The 24,557-nt window shown below is 43.2% G+C and overlaps 1 protein-coding gene across 1 annotated transcript in view; it reads left to right on the top strand.

The window, feature by feature from the left end:
• Positions 1-395: 395 nt before the first annotated feature.
• Positions 396-24,557, top strand: part of PARM1 (prostate androgen-regulated mucin-like protein 1) — a 108,130-nt gene continuing 83,968 nt past the window's right edge. Inside the window, exon 1 of the mRNA XM_008521956.2 lies at positions 396-968. Coding sequence (XP_008520178.1) covers positions 926-968 — 43 coding nt within the window. The 5' untranslated portion in view covers positions 396-925. The remainder of the gene's footprint in view (positions 969-24,557) is intronic.

Below are 24,557 nucleotides of genomic sequence, written 5' to 3'. Positions count from 1 at the left end.
CCAGCTATGGGACCTTGAGCACATTACTTATCTTCTCTGTGCCTTAGTTTTCTCATCTGTAAAATGGAATAACAACAATTCTTATGTCACAGGATTGTTAGAAGGAGTCATGATACAACACCTAGAACGGTGCCTGGCTCATAGTTATTCAAGGATCACTGTTGCCTGACATCAGTACTATTTCTTCTAGTTAGAAGCTGAATAGGATAGCAGACATCTTAGCTCAGGCATCAGGGAGGGCAGTGGGGCTGAATGTGTGTGAGAGTTTAATTCACACGCAGGAACACTGGGAGAAATGAAAAGTTTTTCGTACTTGGAAAGAAATGTGCATGCTCTCTTACAAGGGTGGGACCTTGGCTTTTCGAGGTGACGCCTAAAATGGCATATGATCACCTGTTCAGAGGTTGTAAGCTCATGTAAGAAAAGCTGATATAAATTCCTGAGCCAGAGATCTGCTCACACTTCTTTGCATCCCCTCAGTTCCAGCACCATGCTAGACGCTCCACACGTTTGCTGAACCCAGTGAAAACTCGGATCTCGCGCCCTGACTGTCCAGCAGAGGCCGCCCTGGGCCGGGGCTCCCGGGACCCGACCGCTGGGAGAGGGTAGGCCAGGGGGTGGCCTTGTCATCGCCGCGGGGCCCGGGTGGGAGGGGTTTGTCCGCGGCAGGCGCGGTGGCGGAGGCGGCCCCGGTCGGGCGGCTGGGATGGAGCAGAAGCGCGCCGGGCGCCGGAGGACGCGCAGCTGACGGAGCCGCGCCGCGTCCGCCTCGCTTCCCCGCCCGCCGCCCGAGCCGCCCGCGCCTCCCGCTTCCCGCCGCAGCCAGCCCGGCGGACGAGGAGCCGCCAGCGCCCCGTGCGCTCCGTCAGTCCCGGCAAACTCTCCCGCCGCCCGCGTCGGGCTCGGCATCGAGCACCAGGGTACCATGGGCTGCAAGACTCTCTTCGCTCTCTGCATCTTCACAGCAGGTATTTTGGGGCGCCATCCTGCCGGAGGGGCCGGGCGCGGTATGGACCCCGGCAGCCAGCGCTGGGGCCGGGGCTGAAGCGGGGAGACCGGGAAGTAAGTCGCCGCGCGCGGGTGGCCAGAGTGGTGCCAGCCTCCGGGGTTGCGCGAAGGTATGTGCGCACTTGTTTTTGGGGGGATGTGCGCCCTTAGAGATCCTGGGCGGTGCGGGACCAAGGGGATGACAGGGTCCTTCCTGCCGCAGCCCGCGCCTGCAGAAACTCTGGGCTTTGTGGAACAGGTGGCTGCGCGATGCGTTCGAACCCCGGGTGGGCGACACTGATTGCGACTCGAGGCTTCTCAGGTCTCCGAGCACTCCCTGCCAGGGACGAACACCGGACTTCTTGGCGCGGTTGGCCCCGGGAAGGGATGAAAACGCGGGAGAAGTAGCGGGAATCGCATCTGGGAAGGCTTCAAGCAATGGCTGTGCGTTCCCCGAGACTTGGCGGTCTCTGGTCCCCGGCTTCCCTTCCTAGTTACGCTTGGGGACGATGCTACCCTAACCCTCACAAGGGCAGCTTCCCCGACCCAGCTCAAGCTCGCGATCACCGCTGGGAGTTTGCAGTTGTATCTTGTGGATTAGAACCCTCCAAAACTGCGTGCCATCTCAGAAACTGGGAATTTGGCTACAACTAGCATCCCCTGACTCGCCCCCCCAAACACGCACGCACACACACACACATACATACACACACACACACACACACACACACACACACACACTTCCTGGGGACGGCTTCCCCAAGCGCGCCTCCGGCGTCTCGGGGCAGCCTCTGGCAGGGGCCTGGGGAGGAGGGAGCAAGAGGGTTGAGCTCGGCTTGGAGGTGGGGAGCAGGAGAGAAAATCAGAACAATGCTTTGAGTCTGGAGTTGGGGTACCCAGTTTTTCCAGAAAATGCAGCCCGACAAGGGGCAAGTGACTATGGATACAGCACCGGTGGAAGAAGTAGCCCGAGTGTGCGGACACTGTCTTGTTTAGATAAGCCACATAGCACACGCCGATTTGATTCACGCTTGCAGTCCGTGTATTTGTTTTTTCCTGAATTGCTTGGGTTCCTGTAATCGTGGACAAGTCGTTACAGTCCCTTGAAAAGAAGCTAGGGGTTTCAAAGGATAATGCTGTTTTGAGGAAAACTTTCCCAACTTGAGGCTATAGCGTGTTTTTTTTTTCCCTCCTCTTGCTGAACGTCTGAGAAAACTCCGTTTTCGCTCTGGTGTCTGTACGATTTGGAGACGTGTCGGCAGGCTGTTCCCGAACACTCTTGGGCGGTTTTGGCTGCACAACCTCCGCCGGGCTGGGAGCGCCTGGATCCCAGCAGGTGTAACAGGCGCCTTCTAAGACCCGGGATTGCCATGTGTGGCAATTCTCGTAATTCTCGAAGCAAGAAATGTTTAGGAAATGACATGAAAGCTGCCTTTGCTTTCTCCTCTCTGGAAATCTTTTCATAAGACTCGAGGCTCAGAAAACCTTGAGTGAGCCAGTAGGTAGATTTGTGCTAATTTTATTTCGTGGCTTGTCCTTTTTTTAATTTTAATTTTTTTTTTTTTTGACAGCTCTCACAGTAGGCAAAACCCAGATTAATGCCACTGGGCAGTGGTTGTACCATTTTTTTCTAAGAAGCTCAAGACTTTATCTTCTTGGTCAGTTTGAGAGTTTAGGCCCGCTATTCTAGGGGCAGGAATATTGCCATCGTTCACCGAGGAGGAGCGGCTGGTGGACCAGCTGAGGAGCCTCGTTCCCATCCGTGCACACGTGTCTTGGGGTCAGAGCCAAGAAGATCATAGCTTCCCAGTTCTTGAGCTCCTCTAGCCCGGGAAGACATAGCTATGTTTCTGTGTACATCTTCCAGAGAGTCCTGAAGGTTCTTCCTTCTCTCTGACCTTTGTGCCTCCGAAGGAATCTCTTTAGGGGCCAGTGTATTGTCAGAACTGCTTGCAATAAGTTGTTAGGAAAATAATATAAAAATTGGCATAAATACCTCATGAGATTTTTTTGCTTCCCAAGGAAGGGTGTTTTCAGAAACTAAAGTGTCATTTTTCTAGAAAAGAAATAGATGTGTTGGTAAAGGAGAGAGGTGAGGGCTCTTGCCATGAAAGTGGCATGTGTTTCAGTGGCTTATCCGGAGCTCCCTTGGCAAAGGTCTATTAGTTTCACCAGGTAGTTGCTTCTTTTCTGTTTTTTTCCTTTTTTATTTTTTTTTTTACACCTCTCCAGTTTTAGAGGCTTCAGGAAAATTTCTGTAAATCTCTTAAGATGATAATTTCTTGAGCCCGGAGTGGGATTTGGCAGGGGAGTTTTTTAGCTTGGTAAATCCATTCAGTATACACATAGCATTTCCTGCTCTCCTCCTAGGGAGAGTACCACACTCCACCCCATTAGCCAGGCCGACCCGTTGGCCCCTGGGTGATGAAGACCAGGAGAGTGAGGTTACAGTCTGCCACCCAGCTAGAGATCCTGTTTGTGTTCTAGGCCTGTCACATAGCTCTTCTCCAGGTGACTAACATCTAGAATGGCCTTATCCTTGAAGGATAACCCCTCCCTACGCATTTATGGCTCTGTTCTTACTAAAGGTCCTGATATACGTCAGGGCCCTATCGTAAGCATTATAAACCCTATCATAAACATATTAAAATTAAACCAAAAATGCATGCACGTTTGCAGGAACAGCGAGGTGGCCTCTGGTTGGTTGGGAGTAGGGGTGAAGGGTTGCTTGCATTCCTTTAACCTAGTTACCTCCTGTTCCCCTGAAGTCTGTGTCACAAAGCGACACCTGCTCCACATGAAACCCAGCCTGAGAAGATGGAAGCTCTTCATTGCTATCAGATACATTTACTGAGGCAGTGTTGCAGAGTGGCACGGAGATTCTGTGGCTAGATTGCCTAGGTACAAAGCCAAGTTTTACTACTTATCGATTGTGTAATTTAGGGCAAGTAATTGAACTGCTCTAAGTTTTCCTATCCTCAAAATTGGGAGAATAAAACCTCATAAGGTTGTTGAAAGTGTTGAATGATTGAATATACGTACAGTACCTGGGACGTAGTAAACGCTCAGTAAGTGTTACCTGTTGTCGCTTTTATTCTTGTTAATAGTTATTACCGTCTTCAGCACTGATTAGGTCATCCTCGCCAAAAGCAGAGTTTATATGTTTGCGCTTGGCCAACGTAAATCAAAGATCTCAACTAATATTCCAGCAACGTGCCAACTGTTCTGTTAAACCCTAATGTGCAAATGAAGAAAATATTCAGCTGAGCCTCCTAAATGCCTAACTTGAAAAGGTTAATAATGTGCCAGCTCCGATTTAGCACAACAGTCTAAAAAATGCTCAGTAATAAATAGAAGTAAAGTCTCACCAAAGACTTTATTTCTTCCACAAAGTCTTTTGCAAACTGCTATATTTCAAAAGCCCAACTCACCTAAATTTTGACATCAGGTTCCCAGAGCCACAAATTTTGTATGATTCAGATCAAACAGCTTAGCTCCTGGTGTCTGAATGATCCAGAATGGCTCTCTCCAGAACTCAACATCATCAATAATGGCCAGATCTCTAATTTAACTTGAGCATTTGGGCTTGGTCTAATTATGCTTCTGTTTTTATAAGGAAAATATTGGCCAAGTGTTTATACTGTTTGAACAGACTTTTTTAAGCAGTAATTTTCCTTGGGTGGGGAGGGGGTTAATCATCCACTGAAAACAATAGAGAGGAACATTTGAAAACTAAAGGAATTGGGCTGTCTTAACACCCAAATGACAGGCATCCTGCCATAGCATTTACAATAGTTTGCTTCCTTTGGGAAGCATCTGTCACTGAAATTGGACATATTAGTTTAGGAATCAAATATTTACTTTGTTAATAAGATATTGAATGAAACAAGTGCTTGGAAAAATTAATATTTCATTTAGAAGACAGTGACGATTCTAAAAGGAGATGAGCAAGTAGCGAATGTGGGCCTTATGCAATGATTGATTTTTACTTGCAAAAGTAGGGCTAATAGGTTATCCAGTTAATGCGCAAGCAGGGTGATTATAAGATAAGACTGATTTGTGTATTAATTCATGGCATTACTTTTTGAAGCCACAGCTTAAATTATTTAAATGTCAGGGATTGCTGTAACATCAGATTTTCCGATGAGTGGGTCCTTCACTGTTCATCATAATCCTTTACACCAACATAGCCCATTTCTTTTACCTGTTTTAATGTTGTTTATAAACCTTGAGACCTTTGCCATTTTATAAGTAATAGAAATTATTTAAACAGAATACAATCCTGTAATTCTTTTCCTTTGTGTTTTTCATTGATGCAGGATGGTAAACTGTCAGTTGAAAATAAGCTGTTTTAATTGTCCTTTGTCTACTGTGGCCAGATTTAGCTAATAAAAATACGAGTTGCCCAGGCTAGTTTGGATTTTAAGTAAACAGTGAATTCTAATAACTCACACACGACACTTGGGACACGCTTAAATGGAATGATTCTTTGTTGTTTATCTTGAATTCCAAATTAACTGGGCATCCTGTATTTTATTTAGAAATCCTCCCTTTCATCTGGAGTTCATCCATGCAATGGGTTTAATAGAGGATTAACTTTATTTTGAACCCTGCCTCAGCCAGCTTTAGTTGTCCTGCGCCATTTTGATAGTAACAATCTGTTCATGGGAAGACAGGGAGAATTCAGAGCCTGTCTCTCGTGGATGGCAATTACAAAGATTAGGATTCAGAGGCAGCCCTCCCATGAAACATTTTGAATCTGATTGCATATCCATTAACTGTGCACTGTTGTGTGTTTCTGAACAATTGGTGGGATTTCTGTGGCCTCCCTGAGGCTACCTTACCTGACCCCCTTGTGACCTTTGCTTTAGAAAAAAACAGTATATTTAAGTGATAACAAAGTTCTTGCTTAGGAGCTGGAACTAGAAGCCTTCTAGAATCCAGCTGGAAGCCGATTAAAAAAGAAAGTTATAGAATGGCTTTGGATTTCAATGCTCTCTTCTGTGCCAGGATCTTAATACATCTCACAAATATTAATTATGTAAGGTTTACATAATTCCTGCAGGATAGGTCTATTGGTATCACTTGAAAGCTGTGGCTATATAGAGCTGAAGCGGTGTATTAGACAGAATTTCAAGGCAGATAAAAAAAAATCCTTTAAGCAACTGAACTGTGGTGGAAATTTGCACCTTTTATACCTCAGGCAAAATCCGTGAATAGGTAATGTTAAGTGGAAAAAATTGAGGGAAGTTGCCAGATGTGATATTTAGAGAACATGTCTATTCAATACAAAATAGGATGCATGGTGGAATACAGCTTTGATGATAATATCTTCCACGTACAGCCCAAATTCTGACACCTGATTTTCTTTTCCAACAGGGAGGAAATAAGGACGGTAGAACTTTAGTGCAGGTGTTGAACATGAAAAGAATTGGAGGAGAGAAGAGTTTGTTTAATTGTTTTGCTTTTTTGGCCATGGTTGTAATCTTAAGGCTATCATTCGGACTTCCCATTGGTTAGAACACATTCTATTTCCTTATATGGAGTTATTAAGATATATGTTACCTTTTAAATTATGATGTTCTCACTATTGTGTCCAAGATGGATTGTTATTGGTGCTGGCTGCCCCTTATGAAATCTTTTTGGTTTCAATGGAAAAGTTTTTGTGATCCCATAGATAGACCGCAGAATGATTCCATTATACTGGCATTGAACATTTATTTCATTGTTAAAAACTTCACACTACATATATGATTCTTGCTTTGTACTGTAATTTGGATTCTTTAGGAAGAACAATAACAATTATTGTAAGGATAAAAGGATGCTCTCTTTATTCACTATGCAAAAGCTACAATGCGTTGTCTATATGTATTTAGGGAAATATTTAAGACTCCAGCCGTGCTGCTGAGTTAACGTAAGGTGTCATATTATGAGAGGATTTCAGTATGTCTCAGAATTACAACATGAGGGGGTCTCCATGCCCAGTTGTTCATCAGAGGGACTTAACATCTCTTTCTTGGGCTGGGAAAACAGGCAAGTTATTGGCGGATCACACACTCTGCCAGTCATGGGAATTCTTGCTGTTGATGGATCTGCTGCATGAGAGGCAGCATCAAGATGAATATGACCATCACCCACCAATGGGAACCCTAGATGCTGTGTCTTAAAAATTACAGTGGTGATGGAGATGGCATCCAAGAAGAGAGAGCCCTGGACTTCTCCTTTTTGAAGAGCTGTTCAGACAGGTCTGAGCCGGAGAAAGAATATCAGTTTTTCAGGATAAGTGATCTTTCATCATTTACATTCTAGGAAATGTTGCTGGAGAAGGAAGTGTGATATTGAATTACATGTGGAACTGGATAAGAAATGGACAGTAGGAGGGTGCCGAGGCTATTTAAGAATTTTCTGCATAGGATATATGGGAGAGGTTGAGGATGGTCTGTTGCGTGAGACGGACAGAATATCGGATAGCTGGATGAGAGGCATAATTAAAATTATTTGGGGCAAGTAAAGACCAAACCATTCCCTTGATGCTGCTGCTAGCAATGGAAAATTCATTGTCTCATTTTGGGGGGAGGGATAAGAGATTCTGCCTCAAATTTATATGAATATAAAGGCTCTTTTAGGACACCATTTTAGTTTTGTGAAAGGTTGCAAATTGAGCCTTTCAGATGAAACAGTGTGGGGCCCCTTGATGGCTGGTGGGGAAGGTACCCTCACCATTGTGAAAGGGGGCAAAATATGAGAACACGCCCTGAGATGTCAAGAGCAATTCAGCTGCGTGGTTCGGATCTATTAGGGAGGGCTCAGTGGCCCAGGTTTGCACACTTCCAGGCAGCCTTCCTAGAACGGCACTTCAAAAAGAGGCATATGTGGAGCAGACTCTGCTCTAAGCGCTTGTACAAAGAGAAATGCAGCCCTCCTATTTATCCAGGGAGGATGGGATTTGTGCTGCTCCATATGAGAAACCCCACAATAGAAGGGGTTTGGGCGTATGACAGGCTGGCCTGGAATGCCATCCCTTGGATCTCAGTTTCTTCCCTTATAAGGTTATGACAATGTGCATCAAGTGCCACGTGAGTGCCTATTCCACAAATGTTTATTAAGCAGGTGCACCAGCAGAGAGAAGATTTATTTTATTTTACTTGCTTGCTTCTCTGCCTTTCACTACTAGATCGCAAGGTGCACGAGAGCAGAAATTTTAGCCTTTTTGTCCCTGCTGTGTCCCCAGCATGTAGAACAGATCAAGACACGCACTGGTTGCTTAGCAAATATTTGTTAAATTAATATTTAATTGAGAACCTACATGTGCTAAACACTGTCCAAGACTCTGGAGATAGAGCAATGAGCACAAAGGACAAAACTCTACCCGTAGGGAACTTATATTCTTTGAGGGTGATGAATTTTGACTTGGTCAGAAGAAAATCAGTAGTAAATATCTAATAGTCGTCTCACACCCGACATGTCCAAATCTGAGCTCCTGGACTTCCCCCTGCCAAGAGGCTCCAGCTGAAGCCTTCTTTATCTCGATTAACGGCAACTCCAACTTTCTAGTCGCTCAGGATGAAAATCATGTGTCATCTTTGAGTCTCTTTTTCTCTCAACACCCCTCAGCCAATCCTTCCAGAAATCCCGTTTGCCCTACCTTTAAAATATACAGAAGGCAAACGCTTTTTCCAGCTCCACTGCTGTCACTCTGGTGTGGGCCACCATCATCTTCCTCCTGGGATACGGCAGTGGCCTCCTCTCAGGTCCACCAACTTTGCCCTTTCCCTTCTAAGGTCTGTTCTCTCCGTAGCAACAGTTGATCCAGTGGAAATGGATCAGATGATGTCGTGGCTCTCTTCACAGCTCTGCAGTGGCTTCCCGTTGCACACAGCGTGTATCCCAAGTCCTTAAAGTGACCGTCAAGACCTGCATGGGCTGCTCCCTCATTCATTCTTGGACCTGGGCTTCTTCCTCTCCTTTGCTCACCCTGCAGCAGCCACACTGCCTTCCTTACAGCATGCAGTGGCTGGTTCCTCTGTCTGGAACATACTTTCCGTAGATTGCCACGTGGTTAATTCCCTCACTTCCCTAAAACCTTTGCTCAGATGTCACTTTCTCAATGAGACTTACCCTGACCAACTCTTTAAAACTGCAGTCTGTTCCACCTGCCAACACCGTGTTCCCAGTGCCCTTATCTGCCTCTTGCCTCCACTTTTCTTTAATGTCTATCTCCTGCCATTCCTCACCCCTCCCACCTCCCTGGGATTTTGTCCCTCTTGTTTACTGTGGTATCACTAGTGCTAAATACTGTGTGACACTTAGGGGTTCTTCAAAATATATTTGTTGAACTGACTATTTACGACATATTTTTGAGGGCAGGCAAAATGAAGACTTAATTCAAAGTTTGCCTTGGATCACTGAAAAATGAGACATCAGCGAACTTCCTTACGATCAGGGGCTTATGTCTAGTGTTTCCAAATAGCTTTTTAAAAAAATGAGTCAGGCTTTTAGTTTTCATTGGGGGTTACAAAAGCAAAACTTTAAAATCAGCCCTTTTTCTGAACTGTGCACAAATAAAACACTTCTTTTTAAAATGTAAGCCTTTTTTCCCCCATGGGTATCACTTTGAAATAGCTGAAACTTCTTAAACTTTCTGGCCAATTAAGAAAATGTCACCTTTGAGCTCAGCTAGAGAAGTTAAAGATATCGCCACTATTTGAACATTTTTGAGAATTCTCTGAATAACTAAAAATAGCCTGATAATAAAAAGTGATTTGAGTCTAAGGAAAGCACAACTTAATTTCCCAGTAACGTTTGAGAAAGTTAAGTACATTCAGACTCTGACTGTGGAGGGTATAAATCAGTCACTGATAAACTGAAGAATGGCATGGGTGTTTTCTTGACCCTGCAGACTCTGTGTTCTGCCTTCACTGGTGATTCTGAAATATGGACTATGTTCTAGTCCAAGCAATTAATAGAAGTGACATGAAGTCCTGACTAAAATCAAACCTGGATCCTGTGAACAGTTGTTATCAACCCTGCAGGGCTAACAGCCCTTGACATGGCTGGTGGTAAAAATCACCCAGGCTGGCACATCCCCAAGCTTCATCATCCAACAAATACTCATGGTACTTTCTGGCCTAAATAGGAACGTTTAATTATTTAGCAGTTGCCAAAAAGAACATAAGCTTAAAAAATAACAATAGATTCTTCTTGAAGCCTTAGGGATGATGGTAAAGCTTAAGGTTATATTGACTTCAAGAACACCCAGAAACAAACCAGAGAAAGGAAAAGATGACATGTTATATTACAAACATGTGCTTTGCTGGTTCAGTGAGGTCCACTTGTTCACCCTTGAGGTGGGAAGGCACCCAGCCCTCTTGAGGTACAGCAGCATTGACTATACACAGAGGAGGGGCGGAGGAGAGTCACCCTGACCTTGTGCTGGAGGACCAACAGGGGACTGTGTCTAGTGCTGTGGATGTGACACTGGAGGACAGGTGACCGTTCCCCTATATCTTCTCGATGGGAGGTACCATGTTTCCTGATTGAAATGAAAAGCAAGGCCTAAGTTTTCGCTTGAAGGAAAAGGAACACAGATTGACAAGAGAAGGCTTGTGGTACCCAAAATCTCAAAGCCAGTGTGGCTGCTGAAGGATCGAAAATTGCTGCATCACTGAGAGTAGGGTTTCAGTTTGGAGGGTTACCGGAAAGAGGGGAGATATGGGTTTTGAGATTCAGAAATTTACAACCAAGTTTTTGTTAGGGGCCGGCCCCGGGGCTGAGTGGTTAAGTTCGCGCGCTCTGCTTCGGAGGCCCAGGGTTTTGCCGGTTCGAATCCTGGGCGCAGACATGGCACTGCTCATCAGGCCATGTTGAGGCGGCATCCCACATGGCACAACTAGAAGGACCTACAACTAAAAAATCCACAACTATGTCCTGTGGGGCTTTGGGGAGAAAAAGGAAAAATAAAATCTTAAAAAAAAAACCAGACAGGACTCTAAATTTAAGAAAAAAAAATTAAATATCAGTAAGGGACAGTTGTCTGTTATTTTATAACAGTTTTTAAAAGCTGCACTCAAGCACTGACTTTTTTTTATTATGGAAACTATAAACATACAGAGAAATTGACAAGAATGTATCTATCACCTTCCAGACCTGATTCAGTCTTGTTTGTTTGTTTTGGTTAAGGACTTTTAAAAATATTGACACACTGTAAACAATGTAAATGTCTAACAATAAAGCGCTAGTCAGATAAACTAGCACATGTCTACGTTTATTCAGCTGGGCAATGCTAAGCAACGGCTTGAAACAATGAGGTGGTTCATTTAGGTACTGACACATAAAAATGGTTACAATATATTGAACTAATATATTGTAACTTTTTATTTCACAATATATTGAAAAAGCAAGCTACGGAATAAAATGTACATTGGGAGGAAATATTGAAAACATTACGCTAATGCAAGTGCCTGGGGAGAAAAGAGTTTAGAAGGATACAGTGGTGATCTCAAGGATACCACGGTTATCTCTGGCAAGTGAGCTTTGGGTCAGTTTCAGTTTTTATGCTCTTTTGTCTTGCCTGAAATTTTTAAAAATAATTTGTATTGCCTTCGCAGTGGAAAAAGGAAAGATATTATCAATATTTTAATCCCTCTTTATCAACAGTTAGTGTGACTATAGTAACTGGTAGATGGCTATTTCTACCCTTAAAATCTTGATTCATAAATCCTTCTGACAGAGCCCTCAAAAATAAGATCTTAGAAAAGCAAATCATGTCAGAAAGGTTTATATTTCTCAGAAAGGTTTATATATCTCTACGTCATTTCCTGATGTAACGGGCAGGGAAAGTTCTGGGAAGGAATTGACTTAAAGTAATATTATATCTTCTAAAACCAGAGTGCTATGTAAATCATTGATCGGGACGACCATCTTGGATAGTGTTTTAAGAGGCTCTGAGTTAACCGATCAGTATTTAAGGTGCTTTGTTAGTTTTTAACATCTTAAAAACAAACAGCATTTGTCACTTATGGCAGCAATTTTAAATTAAAAGATTACTCTAAGCTTTTGTAAAATGGAATTGGTCAACTTCGATGTCAAATAAGAAAAACAGCCCTCAGAAGAATTTATGATTTGTTTTTCTTTTGGCAACATTAAATTTGTTATATCGTTTTTTCAATAAAATAATCAATAAAATGTGGTTTAGGCGAATGCTGGAGGATCCATTATTAATGCTCCATGGCATTATCAGAGAGCAATGCAAGTGGGAGTAGGGAGGGCTGGAGCAGACAGAACTGGAAGAGGCTTTGATGTGATCTGGGCCAACTCTTTCATTATATAGATAAAACTAGACATGTTGGGGGGGCAGAGATTCACATTTCTAATTCTTGGTTGTACTGGATATCACACAGTACACTGTGTTCATTTCATCTGCAACTTCATCTAATCCCAACAACCCCGTGGGACAGGCTGTACTGCTCCCATTTTGTGGTTCAGGTCACTGAGTCTCAGAAGTTAAGTCCTGGGATGTAGATCACACAATTGTTAAGTGACAGAGTGAGGCTTTGAACCCAGGTCTGTTATCTTTTACCCACCCCGGCCCCTACTGCCTTGAACTGTCAAGACAGTTGATAAATCCTCTTGTATAAATTTAGTCTCTAGACTTCTCCCAGTGCTAATCCTCTTTCCCATCTCTACTGCTATAGCCTTGGTTGAGAACCTTATCGTCTCTTCCTAGACTGCTACAGTAACTCCTAGTGGTCACTGGTATCTTTTCTCTTCTCACAGTATCTTGCTACTCTTTTGGGATTCATTCAGGCCAGGCCAAATTGCCTGGTCCCCTCCAAACGTGGAGAAGCAGACCTGTATCTGCTTAAGAGTCTTCTAGGTGCTCCGATTGTGGTGGTTAAATTCCGTTTCCACTAAAAGGAATGAAGGTTCCTTGGAGAAGTGGCTAATTCCAGGTCTGGATTAGGAAAATTATGAGATGAGCCTGGAATATCTTGTTATACCAGATAGCAAGGATGCTATCAAAGACTACCAGGCTCCTGTCGAAAGGACTCAGAACCACTTAATGAGGTTCCCACTGGCCAAAGATGGAACAATTTAAACGTCAGTAAGAGTAATTGCAATGAATTGAGTCGTGTTTAAACTCATGAGTTCACAATGATACCAAAAACAAAACAATGATAACACAAAACTTCATTGATCTCCACTGGAGGATGCCAAAAAAACAACACATTATATTTTGAAAAATAATAGATTTTTCTATTATCACCATATTGGATGACTTAATGAGTTCGTGGATCTTGGCGCTGACCATCAGTGGCTGCCAACGTCATGAAGCATGACACGACCAGATACTATATCTCCTAATGGAGGAGCACAGAACCTTCTGTGAAATAGTCTTGCCACATTGAAAGGAACCTACATCTAATCAAGCCTCCACATCCAACAATCAAGTCACAGGAAATATGAGGACCAAGAAAGATTTAAATAACACCATAGGAAAGAAATCAGCAAACTCCAGACTGTGGGAAACTCTATAGGACAAACAACCTGGTTTCTTCAATAAACAAATTACAAGGAAAAATAGGAGAGACTGAGAGAAAGGTGGAGGCACAGGATTTATATAGCCTAAAAAGAGACAAGAGATATAGCAACCAATCACAACTGTGGACCTTATTTGGATCCTGAATCAAACCAAAACTTTAAAAATAAACAAGGACATTTATAAGACAATTGTGAATTTAATCTTTGATGATAGTAAGGCATTGTTATTTTCAGCATGATAATGATATACCCCTTATGTTTTCAACAAAAGTCCTTTTCTTTTAGAGAGATATACTGTTATATTTGCATAAGAAATGTGATGATGCCTAGGATTTGCTTCAAAATAATATGGGAGTGAGAAAAAAGGTAGGGGTAACATAGAAAAAAATGATTGTGAGTTAATAATTCTGGAAAGTGAACAAAGGGAACATAGGGGTTCATTATACTCTTCTCTCCCTTTTTGTAGATGATTAAATTTTTCCATTATAAAATGTTTTTAGAAAGAATCTTCCAGAACTCTCCGTTTCTTACAGAAACAAGTCCAAACTCCTTAGCAAGAGGCTTAAGATCTGAATTAGAGGCAGAACAAAAGAAAGGGGGTGCAGGTAATCGTGGTGGGAGAGGCCGGAGAAGCAAGTGGATCATTCTTGTCTGGGAAGTCTTCCCCAAGATGGAAACACCTGCCATGTAGCTTCAGGCCTTTGTCCGTGCCAGTTCCTCATTCTAGAATGCCATACTCCTCATTCTCTGCCAACCAAAATTCTCTTCATCCTTCAAGCTCAAATTTCCCCTTAAGTTGTTCGCATGTGTTAGCCCCATTAGACTTTCAGCCTTCAGAGAGCGGGATCCCATCTTCATTTTATACCCCTCTTTCACATCTATGGGTGTGTACATGGTGGGTGCACAGTACTTGTTGAATTGGACTGAGGAAACTGAGGTTCAAAAGTGGACTCCAAGGTCTCCCAGATCATCAGTGGCTGAACTTAGACTAAAAATCTCGTGTACTTAAGAATCTAAGTCCTGACCTCAGAGACTCCAAAGCCCCTTCAACATTGCTCATCAGCACTCCTCCCCTTGAGAGTCATGACTTAAAGGCTTCGTGGTCTCTGAGAGAAGTAGCACATTAGCTTAGAGTAGCTGAATGTTATCTATTGCCATGCCCTGGCTCGTAGAAGAGCATAGGGCCCCGAGGGGCTGGCCTGTAGGACAAGTAAGTTTTGTTGGTGGAAAGTGGCCTGAGAGCTGGGATACAACCTGGACGAGGAGTTGCACAGTGAGAGGCACCCGGAATGCGCTGGACACCGGAAGGCCCCAGCGGAAGCACAGAAAGGAGAGGAGACGCAGTCAGCCTGCTTCACACCATCACACATCAGCGTGTGAAATTTGGAAAGGAATTATAATCGCTTTCCAGACAAGCTTGCTATCTTTGGGCATCCACCCTTGCCTGCACATCCTTATGGAATAAAATTTCACTCTAGGTAAGTGAATCCAATAAGGATTTTCTTTTAAAAGATCCCTACATAGAGGAATGTAAAAGGAAGTATGCCTTCCTGGGTAGAAAGAGAAAACCTTCTTCTGTCTCCTCAAAAGTTGCCAGTAAGTAAACATCCTGTCCCCAAACATTACTCCCCCCAGGCTGCTGCGAGCTGCTTGCTCCCTTGGATGATGCCAACCTGCCAAGCTTGGGATAAATATAGATTAGCTATTGTCTTAGTTTTCTAGGGCTGCCACAGCAAATTAAAATAAACTTGGATGGCTTAAAACAAGAGGAATGTATTCTCTGTTCTGGAAGGTAGAAGCTTGAAATCAAGGCTTCAGCAGGGCCGTGCTCCCTCCAAAGCCTCGAGGGGAGGATCCTGCCTTACTTCTTCCAGCTTCTGGTAGCACCAGTGTTCCTGGGCTCCTGGAAGCATTATCTCCAATCTCTGCCTCTGCCTTCTTCCCTCTGAGTCTGTCTGTGTCCAGACTCCCTTCTTATAAGGACACCAGTCTTCCTTATATTGGATTAGGGCCCACTCTAATTCCGGATGGCCTCATCTTAACTTGATTACATCTGCCAAGACCAGATTTTCAAATAAGGTCACATTCACAGGTATTGGGGGTTAGGGCTTCAACATATCTTTTTGCAAAGACACGATTCAATCCATTCCAGCTATTATAGTCACATCTAAGCCATGTTTATGAAAGACTCTCTCCTGCTAATAAAAGAAGCAGGTAATAACTTAATCAGTTTTCAGTTACTTTTGTTCATGACAGCAGCTGCTATCACCTAGAGTATTTTTTTTGTTTACTTATTTATTTATTGCTCTTGATAGTAGAAGGATGGTTGAGACTGTTTAAACCAGGTGTTTCTCAACAAGAGTGCTGTATGCCTTTGGAAGGGACATAACAGGTGCACACAGCATCCCCGGCCCCTGACCACTGAATAACAATGGTACCCCACAGGCAATGTGACAAGCAAGATAAAAGAAAAATAGAAGAAAAAAAAAAGAAGAAGAGAGGGAAGGAAGGAAGGAGAAAATGCATTCACATGTTTCTAAATTTATCAGACTCACTGAAAACCAACAGTCTAAATTAATGAGATTGTTAATGGCCCTCCTTAGAGCCCCACACAGAATGGGTTGCACTAAGCAACAGCAGTTCTGCTTACTCAGCCAGTCTGCTAACTGTGAGAGGCCTCTAGACGCTTCTGGAATGTTCTGACATGGACATGGCTAGTAGCATGCGTACTAGTTGAGAGGTATGTGGCAGATTTTGAGGGCGCTGTTTCACTTCTTCTCTGCCGTGTTTAATACTGTATTATTTTTGACACTGTGCCTGAGGTAAAATCATGAAGATAACAGAAAGAGCAGAAAGTTACAGGAGGTGAAGTAGCTGTGTTCCTTTTCGGGGTAGCTCATTGCTTGTAGATATGACGCCTTTCCTCTGGGTGCAGGGAGGGCATGATCCATGCCCTAAAAAGGATCTGTTCCTCAGTTCTATGTAATGTATTATTGCATGTGGGACAGAGGAGGTCACAGGAATCTTTCATGGAAAAGTGTAGAAATCATGGTATTCTAGAACAGTGGATTTCACTCTTCCAGTATGAAAATGTGTGTGTATAATGTGTGTATGTGTGTCTTTGTGGATAGGATGTGTGTTTCCCTCCTATCTTACCTACTTTCTTCCTCTAACATAATTAGAAGAATTTAAAAATGGGGAGACCAAGTAGTAGTGGAAAGAATGTCATTTTCAGGGAAAATTAATATTCAGTGGGTTCATATGTTTTCTGTAATATCTAAAATTTGACTCTTCCTCCCCATTAAAAAAAGCAGGATATTCTATACATTTAGCAGCCAAAATCATATACATCTATGTCTTCTGATTAGTAAATAGGATATTAATTAGGTAGAACATGTACATTTTTTTTGGTTCTGTAGCTACCTATGCGATGTGTTTTTGGAATCATTGTTTTCCTCATAAGTCAGAGTGAAAATCAACATTTGAAATTCTTTTCCCTGGAAAAAAATATAACTTCATTTATAGGAGATTTAATTACTTAGATAGTTTTGCTTATATAGACAAGAGAAATATTCTGCGAGGTCTCCTGTCTAAAGCCTTTATTGATTTGGCTTATTCTTAAGCGAATAAAAAAATTTAAAGCTCTGACACTAGGAACAAAGCTCCTTGATGAGAACTGAGTTCATGCTGAGATAAAAAGTTACAAAGCAAGAGAACAGCCTCATTATATTTTTAAAATCCCAGGGAGAGCCATTGTTTTGCCAAAGCAATGTGGTGAGACAGCCTGGGACCCAACATCAGTGCCCAGGAGACTGGCAGCAAAGAGCTTTAGAAGCTTTGAATTTTTTTCTAAAACAATTAAGATTAAAGGAGTTAATCAGGAAATCTGAGGTTATATAAGGGGTGAGCAGGTCAACCAGCTCATATATCTGGTTTGGGGCACATGCTTAAGATGACCAAACTTTTCCATGGAAGATTGTACTTTATGATAATTCTCCCGGAATGAAAGAAGTGACTAGAAACATTAAAGTTTGAAAAGTGATCCACTCCCTTACCCCTACCCCACCCCCAGGTCACCGACATCTGAGAACATCCTGGCCTCTCCAGAGGCATCTGAACGAGGAAAGCAGGTGAGCTGGGGTTCAGACCCCCAAGGGCCTGACAGGAAAAGGAAGGAAAGTGGGTTACGTCTGGTGAAACAGCTTGTCTCCCTTGGCAAGTCAAGCTGGCCAGTTTAGAGGCTACCAACTCTACCAGGGCTGGCCTGGCCACCTCCAAAGCCAGCATGGCTCCTGCTTGAGCCTGTGTGGCACTTGAGGCAGAAACTAGGAGTGGATCTGAAATATATCCTCTGAAGCTCTAAGGCTCGATGCCCACAATAAATTCTTCGTGAAATTGGTGGGAAGAGATCATTCACTATTTAAGCAAGAACTACCCAGGAAAAAACAAAAGCCTTCTGAGATGGTGTGTGAAGGGACAGGAGTCCTAAGGAAAAGACCCAGTTTCCCTTTGATTTAATCAGGGTTGGGTTTCTAGGAAGGCACAGAAAACTTGAACTAGAGAGACAAGGTCCATTGACTTGTGCCAGCTGATGCCTGACCAAGTCTTTTTCAGCCCAAGTAACGTCATGTAGCCTCTTTCTTAAGCTGTGCCTGTTCTGGTCACACTTTACCGACAGGAGCAGCTTAGATTTGAAAGGGCACCTCTGTTCTTTGCTGAGCACTTTCTGTAAGGTTTTTAACAACCCAAATGCGACCCATGTTTGATTCATAACACCCGACAAAAAATCCTGCTATTTTGAAATTACATGGTGAGCAATGGGTAGATTGGAGCTTGCTGTAAACTCAATGGTTCTACCTGCTCATTTTCTTCTCACTTGTGACGCTTCCGGCCTTTTCTAGCGTTGTGTTCAGAAAACACAAACCAATCCCGCTGCACCTGCAGGAGAGCAATTTCTGCTGGCTGTGATGACAGTGAATAAGTGACAGGCACAAATCCCTATTCGCAAGGGGACTGCTGGCCCTCATCACCCGGACTCCTAAATGTGCAAATTATACTCTTGAAGCAATTGCTTGATTTTATTTTTATAAAAATGCACTTTTCCTTGCATCGGATTTAAGCAACACTTGATTTTTCTTTCTGATGAAGAATGTAGCAGAACATCAGGAATTAGCTAGGAGCCGTGTAAATTCAGGAAACCTGATTAACAGTGATATCAAAATTCATCTAAGAATTTAGGTTTAAGCCCTGGTGGGTAAAGCATCCCAAAAGCATTAGCAGTTTGGCTTTCAATGGGACATTGGATTAGTTCAATCTGTGCTTCCTTGCTGCACGGCATCATTTCAAGGTATAAATTCAGTTTATGGTATGGAAAATGCTTAAGATATGCATAAGCTTGTCTCGATTTAACAGGGATGATAAATTAAATTTTCAGGTAAATAAAATATTCCAAATAACTGAGCTTTCTTTATATAATGTAAGTTGTCGGATTTTAAAATGGAAAAAACGTATTTAAAACTGTATTTTAGTTTGTGGTAAGGTCACTAAAAAGCTCTGTGCCTACATTTGTCATTTGTTAAATAACAGTGTAAATGAGATGAGCTTTAGGATCTGCTTTTTCTGATCTAAAACAGATTCTTAACCTAAGCTCCACCAAAACTTAGATGACCCATAAATCAGCACCAGGAGGTCCATGAAATACCTGAAATTGTATCCGGTGTTGAACTTTCTGTGCCTTTTTTGCCTTGGAAGAAGATCCATAGATTGTATCCAGTACTTGAACTCCGGATCCCCAATACCGTTAAGAACATCTACCATTCATTCTGCGATTAATTTGACTCTTAAATGATTTATTCTTTCTCTGAAGATTCCTAAAGCTCCTCAGGCCAGTCTGACGCTTGAGGGTGTCCTTATAGGAACAGGAGTGCTGGCTCCAATTTACTGGGGCCACGGCTTCCAACACACAGATTACCCTCGCATGTATTCATCTCACCCTCAGATCACCCACAAGGACCGAGATTGTCCTTTCAAATTACAATAAGGAAATGGGGGGGAGGCTCCAGAATGGCTCCAAGATGTGTCACTGAGGCGGTCAGTGAAAGCCTTGAGAGTCAGTCATGGGTGTTTTGACTTCCTGGTCTGCTGTTCTTCCCATTACACTCTGTTGTGTAGAATGCCATAAAAGCTACATTTTAATGCACACGGCTCTCAGTATCTTGGAAGCCACTTATGTAATTAAGGTCTCCACACTCTAGGCCCCCCCCCCCCAAAACTGATCTAAATTTAATCAGACTAGTGGCAGGTATGAATTTCAATTTGAAAATCGAAAATATTACCCTGAGCATATAGTTCTTCAGGCTCCTGCTCCTTAAATTCTAATAAAACATTCAAATAGCACCTTGTGGTTTCCACAGAGCTTTCAGGTGAAAAATGGCACTCAATCCTCACAAGCTCTTGGCAGTCACTTAGTACCCCCATTATATGGATGAGACAAATCGAGACTCAGAGAAGTGAGGTGGTACGTCCAAAGTGACAGAGAAAGGAGCAGAGCCAATGCAGATCTCATGATGCCAACTTTGCACTGTTCGTTGTACCACAGCTGTCTCTACAATGTTCTTAGGGCATTAAGGGTAGGAAAGTGGTGCACCGGGAAACATGTTGTCAGGTGAGACCATTTCCACAGACTTATGCATTGGAGAGGGAGCTGTCTGCAAAAGAAATTCCATGGCATGATGGACAGTGCATTCCCTGCAGTCTAGATTTAAAGGGTTATTCTCAAAGTTCGGGGTCCTTCTCCAAACCAAGCAAAGGACAAATACATCTGTGACCAGCAAGAAAACTGCTGAGATTCTAAACGCAGCTTACAACTTTTGACAAGAACTTCTTTTGTCGACTTGCATGTTTTTTTCTTCCCAGAAGAATACACAGCCTACTTCAACGCAGAGGTACTGCTAGAGAGGTTTAGGACAAGAAAGACTATTGTTGCTCCTTATGTCTTACTGGCTTTTTGAAAATTCCCCAGGAATGAAACCAGGTAATTAATTCTATTATCTTTTGCCAATGTTCAGCCTTTCTCCTAAGTAGTTCTATGACATTAAGTGGCTGGCAGAGAGATTTTTATGATCAGGCTGCTCCGAAGGCACACTATAATGCACTGGGAGATGCATGATTTATGTGTTTTGATTTTGACTTCTAAAAGATTTACATCTGGGCATAGACATATTAAAAAATAGACAGGGTTTTGCCAATAATACAAAGGAAAGAGCCACTCAGGTTCAGCTAGTTTGCTTCTGTCACCACAGTGGCAGAGGAGCAGCTCAGACAAGCTCTCATGACAGATCTGCAAAGAACTTGGGTTTGGGGTCCTTGACCCTGCTTTTGAATTCCAACTCTGCCGTTTATCAGACAAGCAAAGGGAGAACTAACGTTAAATCTAATAAGGTGCCAGCCATCATGGTGGGCACATTACAGACAGTTTCTTATCTGACTCTGCAGCAGCCCTGGAGTGCTGGTGCTCCTGGTCTCTATTTCTGAGTGAGAAAGCAGAGGCTTAAAGAGGTCCAAGCATTTGTCCAAAGCCACAGAGCTAGTGGCTTTCACATTTGAACCCAGATCTCTCTGCCCTTAAACCCATGCTCTTTCACTTATTCTGCACTTCTTTTCTGGGCTTCAATCTCTCCATCTGTAAAATGTGATCGTTAAACATACTTTTAGGATTGTTGGACTGTAAGAGATTAATTTACCCAGAACAATCCTGATACACAGGAGGTCTTCGATAAATAGTATTTCTCCTCCCATGTTTTGTTCTGGTAATAGTTCTGATTTTGTTTGTTTGTTAGGTTGATTGGTTAGTTTAGTTTTTTGGGTTTTTGTTAGATTTGGACCTATATCCGCTCTTTTTAAAATGCAGAAGCAAACAGATGACTCTAAATAGAAGTGCTTGTATAACTTTAGAGGACAGAGATGCCAGGAGTACATTTTTGGTCTTCTGTTTTCTGTGTGAGGTGAAGAGCTGCAGGGCAGGCAGTGGGGTGGCGCTGTTCTGCTCCCAGGAAAGATGTGAGGGGTTACCGGGGTCTTTTTAGCTGTGCACCAAGGCCCCTGTGAATAACTTTAACATCCCTTCGTAGAGCAGCTGCAGTCCTGCTGTTTTGGCAAGGGGTTGAAGCAAGACAGCAGCCAAGCTGTACCCTGATAGGCCTTCAGTATTTCTGAGTGGGTGCTGTCACTGTAGGCAGGTAGCCCAGAGACCTGCCCAGGCCTGGTGCATGGTGGAAAACGTGGACGGAACTTCACCATAATTGGTAGGAAGAGGCAGTATTTCCTTGCCTGTAAATGACAGCCTGCTTGCGGAGAGACTTGGGAAGAATGACTTGTCTCTGAAATAGTGATTATGTGTGTAGGTATCTATGTATCTGTACATGTGTGTATTTAACTTTGCTCCCTGTCTGCAAGCCCTGGAGCCCTCTGCTTGCAGATAATGAAAGTGTCAAAACTGCAAGGTCCAGGGAAAGTGGAAAGCATCTAGATAAGCTGGAGTGGTTGGAAAAGGTGGTGACTCTTAATCTTAGAAAGATATTTTGATATTTTCATTCCGCAGACATCGACTCAGCACCTTTTTTGAACTGAGGATATACAAAAATGATTGAGGCACAGACTTCATCTTGAATGCACTAACTGTCTGGTGGGAGACTAGACTTGCAAACAGATAGTATAACACAGCCTGGTGGGCTCTGTGTTTGAGGTGTGAATGGAGTGTAGTGGAAACCCAAGCAGACAAGGTAACTACTTTGCCTGATGGAGAAGTGATATTTGAGTTAGTTATCAAATGACAAATAGTAAGTTGCCAAGCAAAGGAAAGCAAGAGAGAGAGGGCATCCTAGACAAAGCGTGTGCAAAGGCTTAGTGTCCACAACAGGGTGATTGTGAGGAATTTTTGAAGCTTAGCCATAAGACAACAGGACCAGAGACCAAGCATGGGGCCAGGGCGAAACCTCAGGGTCTCTGGATTATGGCAGTCAATGGGCTCAAGTCCTAGCCCTGTCACTTGTAGATTGTGGCTCTGAACAACTCACATAGTCACTCTGAATCTTGTTTTTCTCATTTGTAAAATGGGGAAAATAACAGTACCTATCTCAGAGGGTTATTGTGAGGATTAAATCAAAATAGCCCTTAGCACAATTCTAGCAATAGTAGTGCTCAATAAATGTCAACTCTCAGTAGTATTCTTGGTGGCAATAGTTAATTTTACAATAAAGTCCATAACTAAGAATATGAGTCGTGTTCACATCAGACCTCTCAAGGGTCTCTTTTAAAGAAAAATGTGTAGAACAGGACTGTCCAATAAAACTTTCTGTGATAATAGAAAGGTTCTCTTTCTGCCCAGGTCAGTTCACTAGCCATGAGCTGCATCTGGCTATTGAGCATTTGAAATGTGACTAGTGCAGCTGAGAAACTGCAACTTTCCTTTTACTTAATTTAAATGACCACAAGTGCCTAGAGCCGACTACGTTAGACAGTGGAGGTCTCAAGTTGCAGAATCATAAAATATTTAACTTATAAGAAACCTTAAAGACTGATATAAACTTTTCTCATCCTCTTCCCTCCCCACCCCAACGTTTTACAAATGTGGAAATGGATGCTCAGAGAGAGAAATTGACTTGCCCAGGGTCACGCAGATGGTCAATGACAGACTTGGTGCTAGAACCCAGCAGGTCTTCTGGCTCCCTGGACAAGCTCTTGTTATCCTGAAGTTTGGTTGAATTATCCTTTCCACTTTAGAAAGTTGCTATTGCCCAAGCGTCTTGGGTTCTGATGTCCCTTTCAGCTGCCTCTGCTTCCTCCACCATGCACATTTCTGCTCCTTTTATTTCCAATACACATGCAGTACCCGCTAGACCCCCAATATTCCATAAGTCACTGACATGTCTTTTAGTTCCTGGTTTTGACAAACACTAATGGGAACATTGTGTATCAGCAGCCATTCATTTAGTACAAAATGCCCTGTGCCACTGTTTTCATAACTAGTACTTTTTTGTTGTTGTTACACTGTTATCATTTTCTGTTACTTTGCCTGGTTATTAAACCAAAGTATCAACAGAAATATGGTCCTTCTTATACTATTTACAAAACATGAGCCCAGATTCTTTCTCACTGGAAAACGGAGGTGATGGAACCACTGAGCAGAGCCATCGGTCGAGGAGGGCTGACCAGGTGCAGACACGAGGCTTGGCAACAACCAGTGTAGGTGGTGACCCTCGAGCACAGAGGCAAATATGCTGACAGGGCTGCTGTGGTTCCTGATCTACCAGGGTGGCTCTTTCCTTCCTCTGAAGAGGAAAGCTGCAGCCTTTATCCGCAGCAGACCCTGGTTAGGAAGGGCACCCAGGGCCCTGGAGCTGACCTGTGGGTTTGCTGCCTCCTTCTCCTGCTTCCTGAGCAGGAGGTGGGTGTGGGCGTGGAAGGAGCAGGGTGGGTAGCTAAGGGAGGCAGGGACAGGTCAGTCAGCACTGAGTCACAGTTCACACCGTGCTCTTCCATGCAGTGAAGGAGGTGCTTAACTCTTGCCCTCCTGAGCACTTCCCATTGCTGCCTGCATGGAGGGCAGCATTCACAATCTCCAGTGTGGTCTTAACCTGGCCCTGCACGACTGCTGAGGTCATACAGGTCTCTATGCTCCGAACACACTGTCCTCTGCAGTTCCTAGAATATTCCAGCAGGGCCTCCCTTCAGCCTGGACTGCACTTTTCATATCTGCTTAGCTAACTCTTACTCATTCATCAGATCTCTTGCAAAAGTTACTCCCTCATATAAACATACCTTGGCCCCTACCCTGAAAAAGCAAATCAGCTCCTCCCAACATGCTGCGAATGACATGTGCACACACACACAGAGGAGATCTCATTACATCCTTCCTTGATATTTTCTTTATGATTCTTGTCATAGTTTGAAATACTTTATTTTTATGATTATTTGTTTCCTATATATCTCCTTGGACTGTAGATTCTATGAGGGCACGGATTGTGTCTAGT

Source organism: Equus przewalskii, chromosome 3 (assembly GCF_037783145.1).
Source record: "Equus przewalskii isolate Varuska chromosome 3, EquPr2, whole genome shotgun sequence".
NCBI lineage: Eukaryota > Metazoa > Chordata > Mammalia > Perissodactyla > Equidae > Equus > Equus przewalskii.
Note: the sequence above shows the minus strand (reverse complement) of the source record. Positions and strands in the feature narration are given on the sequence as shown.